Here is a 24,781-nt window from a genome sequence, read left to right as displayed (position 1 = left end):
CTTTCATGCTGTAATTCATACTAACCTAGATAAAGCACTGCAGTGTTACTTAGCTTCTCATTTCCATTGTTTTACTGGTCTAATAGAGTAAATGTAATAGAGTAAATGTAGTGTGGTGCTTTGCCATGGCCTATTTCTTTCTTTGCAAAAAAGTGTAAATTACCTTAGAGGAAAAGGTTAATTTTACATGGTACTATGGAAGTCAATATTACTCTAGATGGATGGAACAAAAAAATAGTCCCTAACAGTTTATAGTATTACCTTTGACATTAGGGTTAACTAGCAGTTAACTAGCAGTTATGACTCAGGAATGAGATCCTGGCAGTGGCCTTGAGAGCTCTGTGAAGGATTGAAGGATGGTGGTATCCAGAAAAGCAGTAAAGTCGTGTTCCTCATTAAGAATAGAGTAGAAAGGACTGTTTCACCACAGCATACTACATCTTGGGTGCTGCATGCAGTTCTGTTTTCACATCTCAAGAAAGGCACCTGGGATGGGTTATGGGGGAAGTAACTACCTGCTTTCAGAAGAGAGGTTATGAAGTCAGACCGGTCAGTTTTGAGGAAAGACAGCTCAGGATGTGGTTACTACAGATGTGATGCTCACAGAACTGTGGAGGTTGTGTGCTGGACACCCAGGTTGAGAACCTGTTTACTCATAAGGTGCTGCAATACTAGAATTAAAAGGCATGTATGAAAAACTAGTAGTCTGAACTACTCAGGGGAAATGTTTTTTTCTCAATTTTTTTTTTTTTTAACAGAGTGGCAGTGCCTTCTGGAATTCATTGCAGCAGGAGGTTTTAGAGGCAAATAGTATCAGTATGTACAGAAAGATTTGCAAGAAAATGATGGACAAGAAGCCACAGAGGAATATGAAAGGTTTAAGCAGGAATGTACTTTCTTAACATTTGTTAACCCATGACAGTGGACACTGCTGGAGAAAGAGAAAATAAACTGTAGATGAAAGTGAGATTTATGTGCTTCCCCTAAACAGTATGTCCTATTGTTGCTGTCACACAAAATATTGGAGTAAAAGGAGTATCACTTTGATCCAGTAGAGCATTTCTTGGTAACAGTTACAGCTAGGAGGAACTGAACTAAAAGGCTTTGTATATGCATGTGAGTACACAGAGGTGGTGGAAAGAGCTTCCAAGGCTAAGAGCTATGTTCCAAGGCCAAAATCGATATAACATTAAGTAAACCTTTGTAAAATAGTTTTATATTCCCTTCTTTTTAGAGGGGAGAGATAAGGTGAGTTGCACATAACATTTGAAGGATGCCACACTGGAGGACTTCTGGAGAGCAGAAGTGAGGGCTTTCACAGTCTGCTGTTTATTTCAAGTTTTTTCCTGACTTTGGAAGACACCCTTGTATCTAACATCTTGTATTTTCCTCTTTGGTTACCGTTCAAATTAGGTGTGAAAATAATCTGCTACTGATGACATGATAGGCCCTATCTCCCTTCAGAACACTGGCCTCCCATATCATCTTTAAGGTCTTGGTCTTAAAAACCTCATGCAGGCTAATGGCTTGTACATCTTCTATCAGGTCTCCTTCATATCCTAATATTTATTTATAGTAAATACTTTATATATTTCTATTATTCTCAAAACATTTCTCCTTCCATATTCATTATTTCTCTTGCCTTTGTGTTCTCCTAAACTTGGAATTTCTCTCTTAAATTGCTGTTAGGCCTTCATATCAAGCTCTTCTTGTGTAATGGGATTTTTTTTTGCTTGACTTGTAATGGGAAAGGAAACCTGAAGGTCTAATAATGTTTCATTAAAAAAGAAATAGGGGTTTTTGTCTGCACACATTTACTTTTTCTTCCAGTACACTCTACTTTTCCTTGTTTCTGATGCTCTTTTCTCTTCTTACTGTAGACCAAAGGGCTCTCTTACCTCTGTACAGCATTGTGAGGTAATGGTATAAACAATCCTGTAGCAGAGTTTGACCTTTAAATGCAACTGTGGGTTTTGTGCTTTGCTGGCTCATTATATTTTGTTGCTTTTTGACCATAGCAACTAGAAAAAAATTGTGTGCTGCATCAGGTAAGGGATGGGGGAAATCAAATGTTTATTGTAATGATAAATAATGATAAATAAATGTAAGATGGACCAAACTTAAGACTGTTTTACTGCCCATGAGACTCTCCCTCTCATTTCAATGCACAAAACCACCTCAAAATATGACTGAAGACACATGCTTCATATGTTCAGACCTTCCATTTTACTCTTCGGTGTTCTTATTTTACGCTCTTTTAGTCAAGAACCTTTTTTTCACATCATTCAATCTCATGAGCAGCCTTGTATTTTTCTTTGTTTTGACAGTATTTTGCTTCAGAGACTATTATTTTATCTCCTGTAAGGAAGTGTGGTGATTTAGTCTGAAAAAACCAGTAGACCCAGAAGTTTGATTGAGGGTAATTCAGCATAGTGTAGGATTATTTTTGTATATTGCCTCTGCTGTGAATGTTGTTTTTAAAATAAACAAATTAAATGTAGTAGAACAAGTTCAAACACACTTCATTATTATATTATATGCCTATTTATTAATAAGCTTTTACTGGAAATGGTTGTCCCACAAGCTTTAGGGATTTTGGGAAAAGAACACTGGGTTCTTTTTCTTCTCACTTGTCTGCACTGTAGATGTGCTTGTTTTCATGTTTTCAGCTAGAAAAGGCTGTCCCGCTGCCATGTTTGTGCTAGTATGTTCCCTTTCTAATGTCTTTTGCTGAGCTGAAGTAACAGCCAGTGCTGGCTTGAATGTGTTGCGCTTCTGGAGGTAACACAAAAATGGAGTTCTTCCACTGTAGAAATGTAGTTTTTTATGTTTTGAAGGGAGAAAGCTGAGGCAACCACAGCAGTCAGTTGGAGCATAGAAAATGCCAGTGGATGTCAGTCTTCTTCATGGGTTTGAGTTTCCTGACAAACCTGTTGTCAAAGAACAATTGTCAAGGACAAGGAAGACTGTGAGAACACACACTGAAGCAAATTCTTAATTCTACTTGGTCAGAAGAATGTGGAACCTTTTTTCTAAAAGCTATTTGTCAAGAAGTCTTTTAAAGATAACGGGAAAAAATGCATAGTTATTTTCCATACACCTTTCCTAATATTTTTTTTGGTCATGAAACTTTAAATATCATATGAATGCTGATTTTTTTTTTTTCCCCCCTGTAACAAGAGGTTTCATACACCATACTTTTTCAGTTTTAAATTTCAGCATTTTTAATGTGGCCTTTTTTCATTCCCAGGAAGAATACTTCTTTTTATCTTATGGACAGTTGTACTTCCTCCTCTGAGAGAGGCTATCAACAAAATATGCAGACACCGTAATTTATATACTGTGGTTAGAGATGAATGTGTAGCGTGTCAATCTGCAGCTGACAGCCTGCAGCACTCTGCCCTGTCACCCCTGCTCCGGGAGAGCCGTCATTTGTGCAGGGATGGTTTTCAGGGGAACTCTAATATAATTAACAGGGAAAACTCTTACTCAGTTGTCCGGCACTGGGTCACTTTTTTAATCATCTATAAAAGCGAGGGAAACCTCTGCGGGCAGAAAGGCCCCAAATTGAGCCTTCTTCGGCTGCGCCTTCAGGCGGGGGAGTCGTGCACATCTTCCATTAAGACCGAGGGCGTAGGGCCACTTAATTTTTCGGCATTTTTGTGTCGGGAGCCCCAGGGAGAGCCATCCCTTGCCTCCGGGGGATCGACTGCACAGCATCTTCGGCCCTGCCGACCAGCGGGGGCGAAGGCCGGGCTGGGAGGCGCGGCGGGGCGGGCACGGCCAGGCCTCCTCCTCCTCCTCCTCTTCGCCTCCTTGAAACCGCCGGGGGCGGTGCGAGGGGCTGCCCGGGGGCCCCCGAACCTCCGCTCCGCTCCCCCCATGCGCGGGGCGCGGCGCGCCGGCCCGCGGAGCGGCTGCTGCGGAGGCGGCCGAGGGCTCCTTGTGGTGGGGTGAGTGTGGGCGGCCGGGGGGCTGCGAGCCGGCTCTGGGGGGCTGCATCCCCCTGCAGGGGAGGCTGGGGCCGGCTGGCCAACCCTCCCGGAGCGGCTCCCGGAGAGCCCCGGCGGGGATGGGTGTGCAGGGCTCCTGTTTTGTAGCCACAGCATTTAATGCCTGAGATTGCTGGGGCTTGAGAGCTGCGGGGAGCTGGCTGCTGCGGTCCCTGGCGCTCGCTTGCCAGCGCTGGGGAAGTGTGGTATGGGTGTCCTGGGAGGGGTTTTTCCTGTCGTTTTATTTTATTGAAGTCGTTTCCTAGCTCATCTTCTAATGGCATTTGGTCAAAAAAGTCAGGAGGAGTAGTCTCGCAGCCTGCAGTGGGATGGTGTGGCAGAATTTTTGCTTCATCATCACGTCATGTGTTATGCCATTAAATAAAATGCATATGCCTTGGTTCTCAGAGAAAGTCTGTGAAATTTTATTGGAGGTATTTGTTTTTTTCATGTTTGGAGATTCAGGTTTCCTTCAGAGCCACAAAAGAACCCCACTTAGGGATCTTTGAGAAGTCAGGAAGCTTTATACAGGGAATCCCATCAGTATAGTTAGCTTGGGTTGCCAGAAGTCTGACAAGTAAATGGAGTAGCAGGAATACCAAAGGAGTGTTCTTGAACAGGCAAATAACTACAGTGAGGAACTGAGGGTAGCAGTTTCCTTCTCTACTGGTGTTCTGTAGGGGTCTGTCCTGGGCAGTTTGAGGAAGGTGACCAGGTAAAGGGGTGAGCAGTGAAGTGAGAAGGTGTGGAGGTAATATTCGTGAAAAAATGCTGAGGACAAGAGTCAGCCATGGAGAAAAAACAGAGAGAGAGAGAGAGAGAGAGAGAGAGAGACCAGAAAAGGCTGCCTGGACAGTAACAAGGCAAACAAAATGGCAGGGGTTGGTGGTGGTGTACCTGTGTACCTAAACAGAAGCAACCAGTTTACCATGTAGAGGATGGGCTTTGAGTTCACCAAAGCCTGGGTGATAGATCCTAGTGTATGAAAAAATGAAGTTTTCCTAGGACTGGTGTGCACCTCTTTTCACAGGCGTTCTTTGTTCTGATAGTGGGCAAAAGCACATGCCTAGGAGAGAGGGAGGATATTTAGAGCAAACACATAGAGATGCTTTCCCCTGCTGTTGTATCAGCCTCCAAGAATTTGCAATTCAAGATCTGTGGTGAGAAGTTTAAACTTGGTGCTGGTTTTTGGTGCCTTATTAACCAAGGCGTAGGAGTAGGATGTATGCTATCACCCGAGTGGAGGCTTAGATTTTGACATGGGCATCTCTGTAGTCTGTGTAAAAGCAAGATAATTATCAGAAAGGATAGGAAGAAGGCAGATCAATCTGAACTGTTGCAAAGCCAATCTACAGTTCTTGGCTAAGGAAGTCACTAGACTTACTGGACTGTGAGGTGTTGCCTTACAGTTACTCATTCACAAATGTACTGTGATACAATCATGCAGCTATTCAAAGTTAGGGCATGAGATGTTATGGGATGAAAATAGGAGAGTCCACGGATGAAGTAGTCTGTTGCTGTAAAAGTGTTTCTGTGGAATGTTTTAACACATCTGTATATATCTATTCTTTAGAGGTGGTTTAACATATTTATGATAACTTAGGAGGATTATGAAAATGAATTATTTTAAACAGTTTTTTAAAAAAAGTCTCTTCATTAAAAGGTATTCCTTTAAGGGTAATGATAAAAGACATTCCTGTGACTTACTGCATCTTAATTCCTGTGATTATTAGGAGACAGTTGAAAATTTGAGCATGTGTTAATTTATATGGACAAACAATATTTCTAGCATTTCTTATGTTGGAAAGGCTTAATGCTAGAAAGTTTGGGGCTTGGTTTTTAAGATGATGTTAAGGAGCCTTTGGCACTGGCAGAATTGATGCCTTGTGGCCTCTAGATGAATTGAAAAGGTTTCCTGATGTACTGGAATATCTCAGTTCACTTAAACCAGTTTAAAGTTTAAAGTTCATATTTTAGTGAAGACCACCAATTGGTTGGTGTCATAACTGTAACTTGTTTTTATGCAGAGAGATATCTGAGAAAACAGATTATACGTTAATGATTAAACAGAAAGCCATGGTTAAATAACTACTGTCTGGACAGTTATTGGTTTGTGTCTTTGCTCTGTTCATGCAATAATGAGGTACTGCTTCATTTGTGTGCATTTCATGCAAATCTAGAAGTGCAAAATTGAAGGAAAATGCCTGTGGACTAAAATAAGTCTTAGATTAAATGTCTGTTTTCCTGAAAAATACTTGTGTAAGTAAAAGGTAAATTAAAAACTATTTTAAAACAAGGTAGTATGTTTCAAGCAAATGTTTGTTGTGATGGATAGAATTCAAAAATTCAACAGAATTGCTGTAATATCTTTTTTTTTTTTTTTCCTCCAGCAGAGGTGTGAGTTCATCTTATTTTAATATTACTGAATAATGTATTTCTGTTTTTCTAGGAAGGGACTTTCCAGAGGTTCCACAAATCAGTGTCTTTCTGGAAAAAGTAGAGAGTCTCTTCCAGCAGTTTTTGAGAGAAATGTACAGGAAGCCATTGACAATTATACTTGGTACGTATTCACTCCTCAAATAGTGCTTTATCAAGGGCCTCTTGGCTTTAATAGGTATTTCAGGATTGGTATTAATTTTCACTAGTCACGGTTCTAGCTGCTCTCATGGATGAGAGCTACTGCAGGATATAATGCAGAATATAAATTGACCTAACCCATTGTTTAGAGGGTTTGAACTTTGCTTCTGGCTTCTACTATGACTATGACTATATATATATATATATAAACAAAATGCCTTAGGAAGACTAGCTTTTAAGGCAGTAAATGTTACAAATAGGGGCATGTACTCATTGCGTTCTACTTAACACATACGTCTGCAAATTCTAACAGCATGTCCTGAAAATCTTGCATCCAACAGGAGTATGTATTGCTTGCCCATTAATATGATCAGTTGCATTATTTAAAAATTTTTTACAGGAAAGCATAGTGGTCTTTATTTTAGTTTGTCTTCTTTTCACAGTGAAGTTGGTACATCGGTTTCATCCAGTGGTCATACAACACCCACGGAGTTGAATAATTCTGGGTCTGGAATAAACAGCTATACTACTGGTTTGTCTACTGAAAGAAGTTCAGTTTACTCCTGGAGGGATGATGTATGTCACAGAAATTTTTACAGTGCACTTTACCTAAATGCAGTATGATCACTATTTTTTTTCAGAAAATGGACATGCAGCATGTGTGCTGTAGAAGTTAGCCACTTTCATTCTTTGTAGTCTAATGATTCAGTATATTAATTGAATCTTTTAAAAAATAGTTCTGTTTGCAAGTGGGTACCAGTGCAGGTGATGCATAACAAGGAAAAATAGAATTAAAATATGAAATAAAATTTGGAGAAAGCAAACTAAAGAAGGTAAGTTTAGGTTTATGAGTCCAAGAAAGTATGTTTTCAAATACTGCATAGGTAGTATCTAAATTTAACTTTTTTCAGTGTTTTGAGTCATAAAGTACACTCGTGAGCATGCATCTGAATGTCCAAGTCAGAGTAAATAATTAGCTTTTACCCAAACACAGTTCTGTTTTGTAGATTATGTAGAGAGAGGTTAATCCCATTATGGAGCCCTAATCTCTGAGGCATATGTGCTGCAGGCTGGCAGTGTTTGAATAAATCCTTGGGATCACTGCCACTTGCATTTTAGAAGGCTCTCCGTAGCTGGTAGTGGGAGTTCTGTCATACCTAACCTTTAAGATACCGACCCCAATGGTCACTTGCAGTCCTCCAGCAGAGAGCCTGACCCTGGTTCACATGATAACCTGGTTGAGAGTTACTTTCCCATTCCTTTTCAGTGTGATGCTTTCTGTATGCTGAAGGAGTTGGGTTGGGGTACTCAGCTGGAAGTGAACAGATGTCATTTGAACATTGAGTATTACCTCTTTGTTTTTCCAAGTGTCTAATACAAGTAGCCAAATGTCATTATGAGCAGTGCCTCAGCTGAACCCTCAGCCAAGTGCACTTTTTCATATAACTAGTTAAAGCCAGGCACTTCCCTGCTACTTGCATGTGCCACTGCACTTGCCCATTTCTGCTCGTGCTGAGATATGACTTCAGTGAAGCAAGTGTGGAAGGCCATGATGCACACTGAGGGTTGTTTCCTAACCACAAGAGTGTGTAATGCAGAAGGAAGGTGCCCCCTCTTGCCCCTCTTAGCTTGTTTTGACTCGGGAAAGAAAGGCACTGCTCAAAAGAGCAGGGAGCTTTGGTGCTGTGGGTGGCAGAGGTGCACTGTGCATGCCCCACTCATGTTGGAGCAGGGAGGGAGCCAGCAGTCCATGCACCTTATAACTGATGGTTTTTGTCAGCTGGTCCTAGGCAGGTGGTTCCTTTTTGGTAAAGCACTTTGCTCAGGCCAGCTACCTGCTTTTTTTATTGCTGCATTATAGAAATTGTGTCCCCACATTGGTCTGCATTGTCCTGTTCTTTAACTATTTTGGGGATCTTAGCAGAAATATGTATACATATTCACTAACAGCTATTAATTTTCTAATATTTAGGAATTTGATAAAGCAAGCACCCAGAGAGTGCATCAGTTATTTTGGGAGATTGATGAAATGCTGTTTGAAGGAAAAGTGACCTCCCAAACTCAGAACCTACAGGCAGAATGTGCAGACTGGATTAAACAGTTTCCTCATCTAAGGTAAGGAAGTGTCTTGCTGATATCAATTATCACTTTAATTAGAATTTGTGGGGTACCCTCATGAATTGCTCTTGATGTATGGCATCAGTAAATACTTTTGTGTTCAGATCTGGATCTCTGTGATGTAGCTGTGCCATAGTTACAGAGCAAGCCTGAGTGGTGTACTAACAGCTGATGCCTTTATTTTGCTTAATATAATGATTGCAGGCAAAGATATTTTAGGAGGATGTAATGAGAAAGTAATAATGCACCATTTTTTATAAAGAGTTTTTCTAATTAAAGAGTACATCTTGTAAAGAATCTTGTAAGTGAAGACAAGCTGTGAAATTCCAAGAAATTCAGTGTTAATTCTGTTATAGATTCTTCTAAAAATAAATGAAAAATGAAAGCAACTGAATGCTTAATATCCACTACATAGCCATAATGTCTTCTTAAGCTGTGTAAGTCAGTGTAAAACAATGTGTGATTTTCACGTAACAATAACTAGTTCAACAGATACAAGCATGATTAATGAGAATTGTTTTGCATAAATGTGCAAATTGTCTAGGCAACTTGATGACTGCTTCTTGTAACACAGGGACAGAGGCTTTGGGTTGTACTGTCCTGCCTTCAAAAATAATAACATGTCATTCTTAGTGAGATTTCATGGCTCTAAGCTGTTCTAAACATAGGACTAGTGTTCTAGTCAATAGTTTATTAATACCATCAAAAACAATGCTGTCAATAACTGGTATGCTTTCTGTGCTTTTAGGTAATGTGTAGACTTATTAATAGCAAATATAAACAAATCAACAAGGCTTGTCATGCTTTTTCAGGAACAAGATAGAATTTTTAAATCTGAGGTAACTTGCATTAGCATTAAGACATGTTTTGCCTTTTTTAAAATACTGTGAAATATAATAGGATGTGCATAAAATGGAGACAGGATTTTGAGCTATGTAGTTAATAAAAACATTAAGGCATTTCACTATATTTTTAGAGTATTTTCACTAGTTGGAATTTGTTTTTAAGTAAGTGATTCCTGTACTTAAAATTTTCTGATTCAAATCTAGTGCTGGCAGTTCTAACCAGGTCCAGGAGGTTGAAAGTGAACTGAAGCAATCTGTAAGCTCTGTAATTTGGTGCAAAATATAGTGAATCCTGTGGATTAAAAAGGAAAGTTATTTTCATTATTAAGCTTGAACCTTAGAACTCAGTTTGTGTTGACTAGTTACTCAAAACAACAGCTTATTGGATGCCAGATCTATGTCTGAGAGTTGTGCTTCAAATTCCATGCTTGCTGTCTTTTACTATTTGAAAACCTGGTATGTTGATATATGAATTCTTAGCTCAGCATGTAGAAATAAATATACTTCAGTACTGTCATCAAAAGAGAAAGAACAGATCTGTTGTAAGCAAAGCTTTTTGCTCTTGGCTTACAAAATAGAACGTAGAAAAGACCATTGCTTACAGCTTCATGTGGCATGAGGTGCTGTTCTTTAAATGATAGTCTCAAAAAATGTGTCTGGACATTCCTGCTTGCACTAGACATGCGACTGGCAAATTTGTTGGAGATCCTGTGTGAATTCTAGTGAAAGCCAGTTCAATAAAAGGTGATGTGTTCAGAAAACTTAGGAATTTTGTGTACATTTTAATAAAGTTGCTTTTACCTTTTCTGTCTCCTTCTGTGCATTATGAATGTTGGATTTGGGGCATTTTCTGAGCATTAATTCCAGCCTTAACTGTTTATGTAAATGTTTTGGATTAGAACTTCTGCTCAAATTGATGTATATTGGAGTTGTATAAGTGAAGTCATAACAGATGTTATTTGTCCTTTGCATCCAGTTAAACATTCCTTAGGGCATTTTGATAAGAAAAGAAGTGTGTTTACCTGCCTTTAGAACAACCTAACAAGTTTGGCTGGTTTTAAAAATTATAAGCTGGAATCTCATCTTGTATAAATCAGTGTTAAATTTAATGACTGAAATACCAGGCAGAGTTAATGTATTACATAAGGCCATGGCTCCTCTTTAAATTGCTTTCTGAAAGCAAATGTGAAGTGTACTTTCTCATTGCCTGCTGTTTGCAGGTATTTGTATTCTTGATATTTGCATATAAAGTGGATTTCCATCTAAGATATCGCTCACTGTTTCCTTTTTGCATTCAGAGTTCTAGGAAAGCAGCTTCTATTGCCAAATGATGAAGGTGTTCAGCATGTTCAGAACAGAAGTGATACCTGTGTGGATACTAAGTCTTTACCTGGCGTCCGTGAATGTACTAGTAATATAAAAGAGTATGTTAATTTTTTTTTAAGATTTCTTTTTGGTCTTCCCTCTTCAGAAATGTGTACAAATACTTTGTATTACTGAAACATTTCAGTTTAATTAAATATACACTTCTTTCTCTGAATATTTAACTGTCATTTGTTGATATTTTTTCAGGCTCTGCATTTCAGGCTCTAAATTGATCCCAACAGTATCTCCAGCACATAAATCCCTAGGTTCAAGCTCCACTGGGATTTCTGCCTCTGATTTATCCAAGTATTTATTCCTGGAAGAAGAAATCTATGATGTGGATGGAAAAATAGAAGAATATCTTGCCTTTGACAACAAGGAGCTGTAAATAACAGATCTATGTATTTTTGAAAAATATAGTGAAAAATTATCAGTGAAACCAGTCAAGGTTCATAAACTGTATATCTCTTCTGTAATGTACAGAGCCTTCTTTCCCTGTCTTCAGTAGTTCAGTGGTCAGAGCACTCACTGGGCATGTAGCAGATTAGGTATGTTGACTTTCTAGTGGTTCAGAACTCACATCTCCTGTGTCAGAGGCATGTGTCTTAACCACTACTTGTTTTGAGGTGCTTTGTGAATGGAGATTCAGTGAAATTAATACAAAAGTTTGACACAGGGAGTAGAATGAAGGGAATCCTTTGTCCCCAAGTGAATGTCTTGACCACCAGGTTGTTTAGGGTCATTACTCTATGGATGCTGTAATTTTCTACCTAAACAGATCTTAAATTCTCTCTGTGCAGTATATAACAGCTTTGTGAGAAGAGGTGCAGCATACAACCTGCATTTAGAGCACACTTGTGAGTGACATGAGTCATGCAGTTGTCATCCTGACAGTGCAACCTAGGTTTCCTATGAGCCAGCTGAGTGTTCCAGCAGATAGGCTAATTGGATGGAAGACCAATCACAATGTGCTGTAGGACCAGTGGGGTGCAAAGCATTATTTTTTGTGCTAAAGCTTGATGCAATTGGAGGAAAAAGAGTTCAGAAGAACTCTAGTACCAAACTGAGCCTTCAAGCCTGTTTTTGAAAGAGGACCTGGGTGGTTCTGTTTTTGGAAAGGATTTGGATTTAAGAATCTTCTTAGGATTCTTTTTTTCTTCATTTTGCCAAGTAAGCTAACTGAATTTGAAAGAGAGACTTGACTGTAGGTGTGTTTCTCTCCTTTGGGCCTCCTTTATGTGTTGTTCTGTGTTTCCTTCCATTCTGAAACTTCCTTCCATTCTCCATAACTAAAACATTAGGTGTTACAAAGCCTGATGTGAAAATAGGTTGATCATTTTGTGAGCCCCAGCTCACATTCAGCAAAGTCCCAGTTACAGTTAAGAAGTCTGCAGTCCAATTTGAGGAAGAAGTCACTGAGAAGAGAAAGGGAGATAGTAGAAACCAGAATGAATTTGGGAACATCTGTGTAATTAAAAAAAAAAAAAAAAAAAAAAAGAAATTGCATTTCCTTAGAAAGAGGTATGATGGCATTAAAAAAAGAAATAGGTGAAAGCTTTCTTGCTGAGAGGTGTGTTAGAAGAGCAAATTAGGAAAAGCATCCTAGGCAGGGAGAAGGCAGTGTGTGTGTGTGTGTGTGTGTGAATAAAATTAAAAACTTAACTGTCCACATAGTAGCAGAAGGGGAATAGTTGAGTGTAGGACCATGAGCTCTGCTATTCTTGTCAGGCCGCAGAAATCCTTTAAAGTTGTTTGTCTTTGATCAGTGTCAGAGTGTTGCAGATGTGTGCAAGCACACAGGATGTGATAAAAAATAAATGTTCTATGTGACAATCCTCCTGTCAAATGCAACTGACAGTACTTCCCTTATGGTAAAAAGTATACAATTTAGTCTCAAATGACTAAATACCACATAGAGAGCTGTTCCTTCTACAGCTACAGATTTTTGTGGTAATGCCCTGACTGGAGTTTTTAATTTTTCACCTGCTAGCAAGAGAAAAAAGAAATCATATGTACTGGATAGCTTCTCTTCCCATAAGTACTCTGTACATTTCAATTGGATTTTTTTTGATCTACACCTGACTGGCTTTTTTCCATATGTATGTTTCTGTTTGTTTGGTGTGCTAGAAGGAGGGGAAAGAGAAGTAAAAACCAACGGAAATTAATTTGAATTTCCTTCCTCTATTAGTGATGACGAGAGATGGGAAAAAAAGCAAATACGTCTCGCTGAGAAGAGGAGTAAGCGTGGCATGCCCCCTGTTTCTCCCAGTGCCTGTATGAAAGATGCTGTGGCTTCTGAAATATTTGATCATATCTGGAGCATTGTAATTGGAATATTGGAGGAATTGATTAAAAAAAATTGGGAAACTAGTCTCACAGGTACCTGATATTTTCAGATATGGTATTTTTTGACTCTTAACTCAGAAAAGTGTTTGTTTGTTTGTTTTTAATTGTATATATTCCCACTCCCCCACTCCCCTCCCTTAATTGAAGTTTGGGAAATCTGGAGTTTTTTGTGAGAGGTATCCAAGAAAACAAAAGACAAACAAACAAACAAAGAGTTAAAATACTGATTGAAAGAGCAGCATTATAGAAGAGCATGTTAAAAATCATAGTTCTTAATCACTGGCTCAGGATGCAAATTGATGCTGTTTGCAGGGAATCACTAACAGCATGGTCTGAACCTCTGAGCCTGGAACCTAGGAATCAAAGTCTCTTAGTCATTGTTGTGTGAGCTTTGTTAATGAAAAGAACCCTTAGGTAGTCAGATTGTTAAAATGAGAAATACAGCCTTGCTGACAGTGCAGGAGTTCATTAGAGAATGAGTAAACGATAGTGCATGTAATTTTACTTTATGATTTTGCATTTTAATGGACTGTGGTGATAAGCAAAAGACTCAAATTAACTAGAAGTGAATTTCTAGTAAGTGTGCATGTGTTGTCTGTAAAAGCTGAGAACAAATTTTATTTCTTCTTTCAATGTATTTTGAGAGGACAGTAACAAAAGAATGCCTGGGGGTGGGTTTTGGAAATTATCTCACTTATAAGGTACATTAATCCTCAAACGTAAGTCTACAACAAAGGAAAAAATGACAAATGATTCTATGAAAATTTCTCAGAACACTTGCAGCATCAGAACCTAGTATTTCAGGTTTTACTTAAATATAAAAGGTTTTTTTTCTTTACAAGTGAATTGTTGCACTCCATATTATAGTTTTAGGGTGGATAGCTTTGCAGTTTTATGGTAGTTGTGATCTTTTATGAAGGGCATAAACTTAAACCAAATATATATAACCAAAGTATATCAACTAGGAATGTTAAAAAAATTAGGGTTTATAATACAGATGAGATGATGGTATACACCCAAAATGAAAGAGGGTGTAGCTGCTGTCAGATAAGGATAAGATCAATAGGCTTTTTTTTCTTAAACATCTTCCAACTCTACCTATATGAACCAACCTGTTTGTCAGTGGCAGAGAATGAATAATCAAATGGGAATACTTTCAGAAAAACATTTGTGATAGATTTTATATATCGTGGAAACTTTAAACTATATGAAAGTCTTCATTTACTGTGAAGTGTTACATTGTTTGAATCCCACCAAATAATGGCTGGTAAATGTACAAAATACTTCTTATTCTCTTCTTTTTTTTGATGTTTTATGGTGACAAAGGGATGGAAAAACTGAAAGCTCTTACAACAAAACTGTCCCATTTGCCAGTCATTCGTATTACAGCAGATGCTGGAATCATTCCTCTTTCCAGAGGCTCTGAAATGCGAACTGTATCTTTTGTTTCTTCACAGGTAAAAATATGTTTCTTTCAAATGGTGTTCTTTTGTCTGCTAACCTTGAACAAGAGTCCTGCTTGAAACTAGAAAAGCTTTCATTAGTTTAGTTTAGTTTCCAGTTAGGTAAAGTTAATATTTTCTATGTTATTGAAAAAGAAGGTTCATTAAATGTGCATGACTTGTTTGTTATTCGTGTTCTTTGGTGGTTCATAAAGGAACTGTAAAGGTATTACTCAACTTGGCTTACCATAAACACTTGCTAGACTGTGTTTTTTCTTTACAACATAATTCTGCTTCTGATGTGGTCCAGCCTATTCCTCTTGGTAGAATTAAGAAAACCAATCAGTCTCTTCTGTGAACTGCAGTGATACAAAGTTGCAATGTGGAGAGCTTTACTCATAACCCTGTGACTTTCCTTTTCATTTCCTTTGTCTCTTATAAAAGGGGACATGGATGTATGTCTAGAAGCTTGCTGGCACTAGGCCTTACCTGTCACTGTGGAAGCTCATGTTTGTATTGGTAAAATGGCCTTTTTGGTCCTGCTTGCTGCCTTCTTCCTCTGTTCCCTGGTTCCCATTGTGCATGTTTTTAATTTTTCAGCCACTGCTTCTGTTTTGTTGGGGTTTTGTTAATCTGTTTTTTTCTCCTGTCTCCAGTTAACAGCAAACTTGGTGCTCCCTGTTGGTGTTCTAGGTTCTGTAGTGATCCCAGCAGCCAAAAGTAAAAGTTTAGATAAGCAGTGCCCAGGCTTTGTGCCCCTGATCTGTGCCATGCTGAGGCAAGAGTGAAATTTTGGAGAATCCGAACTCTGGCTTCAACTAAAGCTTATATTGAAAATAGAGTTCTAATTCAATAACCTATTTGCCCAAGTTTTCTTTGTAGGAATATCTTTAAAATAAGCAAAATAACCTATTTGCTCCACCTAGTGCTGAGAATTCTGCTGAATCATTTTAACATAAACTCTCCTAAGAAAAAATGGAAATATCTGCTAATTGTGGACTTTTTGAGGTCTTTCTTCAAAAAAATCTTGTGGTTAATGTGTATTTTTTGCTTCTACTAGGTTCATCGTTTCTCCAGCAATTTATGTACTGATTTGAATGGTGTGATGACAGTTCAAGCAAAACCACTCCAGAAGAGGCATGCTGCCATAGCAGAAAAAGTACAGTAGGTGTTGGTACTGACATTTTAAATATGCGATGTAGTGAAATGTGGCAACCAGGTGCCACTAATTGCCAGGTAGTGGGCATGAGCTTGTGTTAAGCCCACTTGTGCCTGATTAGGGCGGGCCCTAACTGCGCATGAGCAGGATTAGGGAGTCAGTAAAAGGTGAGACTTGAAGCACAGGCTTGGCTCACTCCTGATCTCAGGACCTTGGCATTGCTTGGCTTTCTACTGCTTCTATGAGCACCGCACTAACCTGATTGCAACACTGGAGCTTTGTCTCAGCACCACACTAACTTGGTTGTGCCACCAGAGCTCTTCACCCTTAGGGTGAGGCTCGAACCCCCAGCCTCAGCATTGCTCAGGTTTACTGTATAAATACCGCGTGCTAACCGGCCACTCGAGCCTCACCCTTAGGCCTTTCATTGGCCCCCTAATCCTGCTCATGCGCAGTTGGGGGCCTGCCCTAATCAGGCACAGGTGGGCTTAACACAAGCTCATGCTCACTCCCTGGCAATTAGTGGCACCTGGTTGCCTCATTTCACTACATGCGACATATTTTTTAATATATAAAAGGTGTTCTACAGTTACAAAAAGAAGGCAGTACTGTGTGTAAACAGAGATATGACATTAAATTGTAGAAGCTGTAATGAGACCCTCTTATAAAATCTTTTCTCCTTTTTTTGTCTTTGTCCTCATTCCCTATCCTGTTTTTCTTTGTTTTTCCCTAGGCATGAGCAAGAAAACAAGCAGCATAGTGTTGTCTCCAGTGCTCCAAATTCAGTGCACACTAGATTGGGTAGAATTGCAGATAATGGTGTTCTCTCATCGTCTCGGGTGCTGCTGGCATCTTCTAGGAAGCTACCAAACCATTGTAGGTTACCTTCTCTCACTTCTGACCAACTCTCCTCAAAAGCTCCTAATATATACAATGATGAAATCCTTAGGGGGACTAAATTGTGAGTTTTTTCATTTTATTCTTTGCTTTCCTCATAACTTTACTGAAATTTTACAAGTGAAGGATTTTGCAAAATTTATGAGAACTAACCAGGGGTTAATTACTCATGCTAGAATTGAGAGGGAATAAGAAAGGAAGCAAAATAATATTTTTTGAGGAGAGGCACTGGTTTGTTTGAGGTTTATTGTTATATTAGTTGCTGTTACTTTCTGTAGCTGAGCTCTATAAAGAATTGCACTGTTTAATAACTTCATATTACTGCAGTGAAGAGGTCTTTAATATGAATTTTCCTAAAAGTGGAACTCTTAAAATTCTGTAGGGTTGGCAGCTCAGATCGTTTATCTTCTGCTCGCACACCCACAACCCAGAACAAGCTGCCACCAATAAATTCAGAGGCTGTTGAACGGTGTCTTTCACTACCTCGATGGCAGCAGAGCACTGTAAGTACTGTTCACTTTTGTACTGGTGAAAAACTTCAGGCTCTTTGGAGGTAAATTGCTGTGTGTTGAAATGAGCAATCTTACAGTTTGTGTTGGTTCGTATTAAATACGTGGTCTTAATATGCTCTCATGTGTTACATTGGGGTACCACTAGGACACACTTTAAAGCTTCAGGTCACAAACACATCAGAATGAAAACACTGAAAACAGAAAAATCTGTTTAGAAAAAAAAAAAAAGAGAAAAGCAGCCACCCAACCAGATAGGGACCTTACACTTACACTCACCTGAATTTATATAATTCTTTTTAGTGTTCTATTCACCAATGCTAGTTTATAAGAAGTAGAAAATTGTCTTGACTGAAGGAGAAATGGATATAAATCTTACTGATACTTCCACATTTTGTAAGAATAAGGAAGTAGTAAGTCACCAAGTGAAAGCAAACTGGCATTTTGATATTTTGCCTCTGAATGATAATTTGATTTGAGAGACATGTAAAGGCTATTATTATTTTAAGTAATATGTCTTTCTGGGATTATAGACTAGTATTAGGGAGCAGTCTCAAATCTGTTTAAAAACATTAGTACATGTAAATTACCTTAAATTGGTGCCTTTGGTTAGTGAAATTATAATGTACTTATTTTGTATTTTTTGGTATGGCAGTGGAAAGATTGCTATTATAACCAATTAAACTGCTACATTTTCTCAATGCTCTTAATTTCTCTCAGTGTCGGGGACAATATGCTCACAGCAGAGTGTCAAGTGCGGTGCCTGGTGGTACAGAGCAACGACCACTCAGGGGAAGGACTGTTGTTACTGCTCAATTTTCAAGGCCGAGCACAACTCACACATTCAGGGTATGTTACAGTGTAAGCAGAGACATGGGAAAGTGAAGAAGCTTCCATTTATGCCCACTGTTGGGTCTCATTTACTGAGCCTCTTCTGATTCCTGGTGTACATGGATTTCTGCTACCTGTAGAGAGCACAATGTTGAAAGGCTTTTGATAGGGGGCGGTAACCTTTAAAAGGACAACTAGTGTATGAAGAAGGGATTTTTTTCAAGTCTAATGCATCAGGAAGTTCTTTTGAGGGTGTCTGTGCACTAGAAGTGTGAAGTTTTCATACTGCTTGAAGCTTGGCAGCTTTCTAGGACTGTATCATAAAAACTGTGATCAAACATAGATCACAGTAGATAGAACAACATAGATAAGCATACAACATAGAACAACAGTAGATAAGCATACCATACTGGCTGACAGCATGTTTTTCCTTTTTACAGACAGACATACCTCAGAAGAGATCACTGACTCCAAAGGATTTTGATAACCACAGAGGGACAGGTCAAGGATTATTAATAGGTAGGCAAAGTAAGAACCACTTAAAAGGGAAAAGGCCAACAAAACATAGTACAGCTGAGAAGTGCCAAGGGAAGGCAATCTTGGCATGAAAGAGTAGGTGTGCTTGGCAAAATCACTTGTTTGGTTTTGAAATATAATTTCAATTGGTCTGAGGTAGCCCTATTAGGAACCCTGCAAAGCTTTGTGATGCCTGGGAAGGAAAAGGATTCCCCCTTATCTTTGTGATACTACCACAATTAACAAACAATGTTTTATGTTTTCTAGGCTCACACCATTATTACAGATCCCTTCAGAGAAATCCTCCAACCTCAAGGAAGAGATTTCCAATTGCTTCTTAACCCAGCTGATGAAGAAACAGACTCCCCTCTGCACTGACCGGGAGACTGAAGCACTGAATTTGCCAGCTAGTATCTTGTGTAGCAAAGAATATCTGCAGTATGCTGGTTTCTTCTGAGCCTTGCAATCCTCCTGATGCCTACATTGCCTTATTTTGAAGTTACCTGACCAGATTAAAAGATAAAATCAAATGGTTGAGATCCCAGAGTTTTGGGCATCACTTCTGTTTACAGAGTCAAAATGCTGCTGCTGCAGCTGTACTTTCTTCTCAGGCATTCCTCCTTTTTCTGTCTTTTCTTAGGGAATTGTTATTCTGCCTGCAGAAGCAAATAAGGTATGTTTAGGCTGTGAAGTTCCCACTTTTTTCTGTTTCCTCAGCATTAAAGATGTTCTAGTTGATCCAAATGTCCATCCTATATAAAATCTATGTTTTTAAGAGGGAGTTTGTGGTATTTAACTTCTGTTTGAATATATATTGCTTTTTTCAGTCTGTCTAATTATTGCAGTTGTTCTCTTAAATATTATCTGTCCTATCTTTTTCTTTCTTTAATTATTGTGAGATGGAATTAATTCACTGCTTCTGCTTATGTTTTTTTCATCAGTTATTATGGGAACTGCTGGAATATGCTTTATACAGGAAGCAATGTTTTCCATGTCAGGACAAATGGGTTTTCTAGCTTCTCAACAACTGAATCCGTGTGCTGACCAGTCAGTAAGACAATTCCTACTCCTTGAGTTTTTTATAACAAACTCCATGTTTATGTACAAATTAATCATAATTTTTAGTATCCAAGCCTTTGAAGTTTTAAAGTGGAAATATGTACTTAACTGATGAAAGCAGTGTACAATACCTTTTTGTGCAGACCCAAATGAGAAGATCAAAGAGGAGATTGAAATCGCGTTCTGCCCAGAGATCACATCCCAGATCAGGTCCCTAGCGAGTGGCATTTTGTGTGCATTTGCAGTCAGGGGTTCCTCTTTGCACCAGATAGCCAGCAGTTTAAGTAGATGTATTTGAAGAGCTTTTGAAGGGGAAAAGGAGGGAGAAGGAGAAAAGCTTGAATTATTTGCTCAAGTTGTGCAGTTTCCCAGTTCTCCTCACTTCTTTCTATGAATGTTCAAGGACTGATAATTCAAGGCAAAGCATTTGTAACATACATTTTGTATGTATATGGTTTATCAAATTTCTGCTTTGTGTAAATGGTCATCAAATGCTTCATTCTTTTGAGTAAATGAAAGCATTTTTTACTTACTTGCTTAGTATTTTTCTCCTTTGCATATACTGCGTTCATTCACTAGTGGTATTGTGATACATTATCTGAGAAACCAGAATGCTTTTGGTCTGGAGTTGCAGGTTGATTTCATGTAGTTGCAGGTCAGTGTGATGCAGCTTCTTCAGAAATCTTGGGTCAAAGATGACAAAATATTCAAAATTCGCATTTAAATCTTCTTCAGAGATATGTCCAAAATGTAATTTTTATCTCAGAAATGTTCCCTCCTCTACTACATGGACACTGACATGAATACAGAGAAATGATGGCAAAATGTGTCCCTCACCATCTTGTGGCACTTCATGGCAACCCAGATCTTAAATTGTGGACTAAATGAAAAGATGAATATGTGACAGTTTGATTCTGTAACAGCCGAAGTGGGAACCACACACTGGAGAGTGGTTCATCATCTAGCACTTTGTGAAAGGAAAGATTGCCAGGCACTGCAGAGCCTTGGAATTCCGTCACTGGGCTTCTGAATGAAGAGAAGAGCAGAGCAACAAACATCTGCTTCTGAAGCTTAGAAGGAGAGGAAGGATTCGCTCATCAGTAGAGCTGCAAAAGGGTGCCCTCAGGTGGCAGCAGAGAGGGAAGAGGAATGTTTGCTGACTGCCAAAACTATTTTAACACTTTTTCCTTTCGGTCAGTTTTTGGGCACCTGACAGTCATGGATGATCTGACATCCTGATGAGCTGGATAGAGTTCTTCACTCATTATTTTATTTTTTCTTGTGACTGTGGAACTAATTATCTCACTTTGCCTGCACACCCAAGTATTTATGAAGCCTGCTTGTGCACCAGAAGAGTGTTGAAGTGAATGACTTTGTAAATCTGGACCTCTAGGATGATGATAGAACAGCAGCTGCTATGAACTGGCCTGTGTACTCACTTGGATATAATCTTAAAGCATAGAAGAAGGTTCACTGAGAACTGAATGAGGTGTTTGGTACATACTCCATTCTTCCTTTATCAAGGCTGAAGAACTGGAGGTAGGAACTTGTCTTGTGGCCAGTCTAGCACTTTAAATAGCTAGAGGTGTTTGGGATGGGTACTGGAGGGTCTGCAGGGAAGATAACTGAGAAGGTTTCCCAAGTAAAGGGCAGGGATTTTCTCTTTTTTTCTGGGTAGCAACTTACAGAAAGTCACTTACTTGCTGCTGTTTTTAGGCTTCTCCTCACTTTCCCTTTTCTGCACAGTAGGAGGTCTGGTACCAAAAGGCACAGATGTTCTTGTTGTAAGGTATATCCTGCTTAGAGACTCCAAGATGTTTCCTGACAAAGAAAAGTTCAGGCCTGAGCAAGTCTTCCCTGAAAAATTGTAAGGAAAGGTATACTTTCCAGATGATTAACATTGTTGATAGTTTCTATGTAGCCATCCTTTTGTAGCTGTTGTCTCTGGTTTCACTAAGGAGTGATGTGGAGAAAATTTCACCTCCATTTTCTCTGTCAGTCTTGCAGTGGTTTTGCATTAAGCTTTTCAGCTGGGTGTAGGTGGCAAAGTGTTGGCAGCAGGGTTGCTGCTCAGGTTGCCTCTGTGAGAAATGCTGCCAGTTCCAGGCTCCATCACAGACCTTCTGCAGGACTGGCCTATCAGCCAGGCTGGTCGTGTCTCTGTGAAAATGATTTAAGGGCAACCCCCCCAGAACCCAGACACAGGAGTTCTTCATATCTTCATATCTTAAGCTGACCCTTTATTCATGCTCCATGACCTCTGGCTTGCCTCATGGTGCATAGCATGCTGCTAAATGTTTCCTTCAAACTCGGTAGAGTTTAGCAAGGAGGAACCCTGTAGAATCTAGCCAAACCACTGAACAATGAACAGAATCTCCACCTGTGACTGTGCAATGGCTTGCAGCCATCTAACTTGGGTGTATGCGTTTCCCCTGACACACAAATGGTAAGCACAGATGTGATCCTTTGTTAGCTGCTTAGTATTAATGACAACATCCCTGGGGAATTATCAAAATAGCTTTACAACAAGAGGCTTTGTTTGGGGAACGGGTGGTGGCCCAAGTTACAACCTGCTGTGTTACAAAGCATGTTATTATCCTGGCATGCATCTTCCTGGAATGGAAGATTCTGATTTCTTAAAGGGTCAGCAAAACTTTTGTATTCTGTGATAATTCATTTGCATAAAATTTGATGTGAAAGTGTCTCAAATGATAGCCACTGAACACAGCAGTGAAGACCAGGCTGCAGAAACCATTGCAAGGCTGAGGTGAACTTGACAGAGCATTCCAGCTATCTGTTTGGCTCTGAAAAACAAACATAGCTGTGGTCTTTGTCTCCCCAGTGCAGTTGATCTATTTTACCTGTATGAGGAAAGAGAATCCATAGAAAATGGAGTCTTCCACAAGCTTTGGGCTTAGAAGCCTAAATTTTTGGGCTGCAGGGGTGTGAAGTTCAGCATTGGGCCCTAACATTCCACGGAGGATGGGGTAGATCTCTGAGCTGGTGACCACTGGTGCTGTCTTTTCAAATGGAGACATGCTGTGGTATATTTTCTTTGTGCAGATAATCATTGTTGTGGACTGCAAATTGACTTATTTTTTCCAGTCCAGGTAACTTTCTATAGAAAGTTTAATCACGTAGTAATTGTGTATGTTGAGAAAGAGGGAAAGTCTTCTGAAGAAAAACCCTCCCTAATGGCAAATTAATTGTAGTCATTGCTAAGTTAGCAGCTGATTAGTCTTTCTTAGTTTGGATGCTGTATGTTTTTTGAAGTATGTCTTGGCTGAGGTGAAGGACTAATGTAAAGAGTACACCACGTTTTTTCAGTTCTGTATTTTCTCTTTTGTCCTTCTGTTATATCAGACCCATTTTAGCCTTGCTTTGCTTTTGTTTTTTTTTTTTCCTTGCAATAATGATGATTTTATTGGCTTCAAAGCATCCAGACCTGTAGTATAGAGAGCAGCACAAGCCTATGCATGTGGGCTGATGTTGCCACCTGACAAGGTGCATGCCTTCTGTCAGCGTGGCAGATAGGCTTCCACTTAGGTGACTGTAGATTTGCAATGTTACACACATTCACAAAAGCAAAGATTCATGAGGAAGGGGATGCCCGCTGAAACTCAATACCAACCAAATAGCTTTTTGTGTGAAAAAGGAATGCTAATCACAATCTGGTAGAAGACTCCTTTCCTACAGAACATCCTCCAAGTTTTATGATGTTAGTGAGTCTTGGTGACATAATTAAGCCTAAGAGATGCCCGACCTCTCATTTCTTCTTTCTGCGATATATCTTTTACATCTTATTCCAGCATAGTTGCTGCTTTTTGTTAGGAGCAGCTTCACCATTGCCAGCTGCTGGCAGGATTTTGTAGTGCTTGTTCTACTGTGTTCCTTATTGCTTTCCCTGTGGCTTTTCTCCTTGTTGCTACTGTTTCACTGGTTTTTACACTTCTTCCTGCTGAAGAAGTTATCAGCAGTCAGAAACACAGATTTTGACTTAAAATTTTCCTCTTCATGTAATTATCAACTCCATAAGACAAAATACTGCAAGGTTTTTATAAAGAAGAGCCCATAGTTTCCCAGCTTATTTTCATGTTATGAAGGCGGAAGTTAAGTTTCTTAGTCCTTTGTGCTTGCTTCCTTTGCAGGATGTCATCCGAACAAAAGAGATGGATTGCAACATAGCTTGCCTCACGTGTTTACAAGACAGAGTATGTATCTGCTAATTTCTGCCATAAACCATTACAAATAACAGCAGGAGTAGCAAAGTTCAATTCTAGCTGTTTACTATCCAGAAAAATGCAACAGTCAGTGTTCACGATAAAGTGGTTGCTAGGAGATTGCAGAAATGAAATGCCAAAATTTACTCCCCTCTGCTGCCAAGGGTCATCAGCCCTTCTTAGCTTCTGATGTTCTGAACTTTCTCTATTTGTGTTTCTTATCATAGAATCATAGAAAGTTAAGGGTTGGAAGGGACCTCGAAAGATCATCTAATCCAAACACCACCCTGCCAGAGCAGCGTCACCTACAGCAGGCCATATAAGAGCACATCCAGGTGGATTTTGAATGTCTTCAGAGAAGGAGACTCAAAAACCTCCCTGGGCAGCATGTTCCAGTGCTCTGTCTTAGTTTCTTTATTTATGCTGTTTGTTTGTTTACTAAAAATGCTGGTGTAGTCAATTTTGGTACTAAATAGGGGAAAAAAATTACCATCGCTATAAGAAGCTTCTATGGTATATTTAGGGGATGAAATTTTGTAAATTGGGTTTGCATCTTCAGTTTGACCACTGAAGAGAGGTCTTTGTTTGACCACAAGGTTTCTAATCACTGGATGCTTTGAGAAGCGGGTGCTAAGCAGCCCTGCAGCACTGAGAAGAAACCCTGGTGTACGTCCTTAGACAGGAAGGGCAGCCGGGTTTGTGGCAGGTAGCACCACCTTTACCCAAACACTTCGCAAGTTGTGACATGTCCTGGTGCTGCCAGTTGTGTTGCTGGCACCCAGTAGGCTGTGACTGAGAGTTTAACACTGAGATCAGAAAAGGATAGCTGAGCAGAGAAGCATCAGTGTGCTTTGCAGTGCTGCTCTTGATCGTGGGTCTCTATGGGCTGTGGTTTGTGTAACCCG

At 39.5% G+C, this 24,781-nt stretch overlaps 1 protein-coding gene across 2 annotated transcripts; it reads left to right on the top strand.

Moving 5' to 3' along the window:
- The first annotated feature begins 3,861 nt into the window (after positions 1 to 3,861).
- Positions 3,862 to 20,202, top strand: FAM149A (family with sequence similarity 149 member A). 2 transcript variants are annotated; one of them, XM_030449856.1, is made up of 14 exons: positions 3,862 to 3,953; positions 6,442 to 6,552; positions 7,013 to 7,145; positions 8,542 to 8,684; positions 10,831 to 10,956; positions 11,105 to 11,281; positions 13,086 to 13,276; positions 14,570 to 14,700; positions 15,746 to 15,849; positions 16,578 to 16,805; positions 17,124 to 17,244; positions 17,971 to 18,099; positions 18,522 to 18,600; positions 18,865 to 20,202. In XM_030449856.1, exons 1-14 carry the CDS (start codon positions 3,883 to 3,885, stop codon positions 18,936 to 18,938), a joined length of 1,818 nt encoding a protein of 605 aa, XP_030305716.1. In that variant the 5' UTR covers positions 3,862 to 3,882; the 3' UTR covers positions 18,939 to 20,202. The 2 variants fall into 2 exon arrangements, with proteins under 2 accessions (XP_030305716.1, XP_030305717.1); XM_030449857.1 differs by lacking the exon at positions 17,971 to 18,099.
- The last annotated feature ends 4,579 nt before the right edge of the window (positions 20,203 to 24,781 follow it).

This window comes from Calypte anna, chromosome 4A (genome assembly GCF_003957555.1).
Source record: "Calypte anna isolate BGI_N300 chromosome 4A, bCalAnn1_v1.p, whole genome shotgun sequence".
Lineage (NCBI taxonomy): Eukaryota > Metazoa > Chordata > Aves > Apodiformes > Trochilidae > Calypte > Calypte anna.
This window is presented reverse-complemented; position numbering and strand designations above follow the sequence as displayed.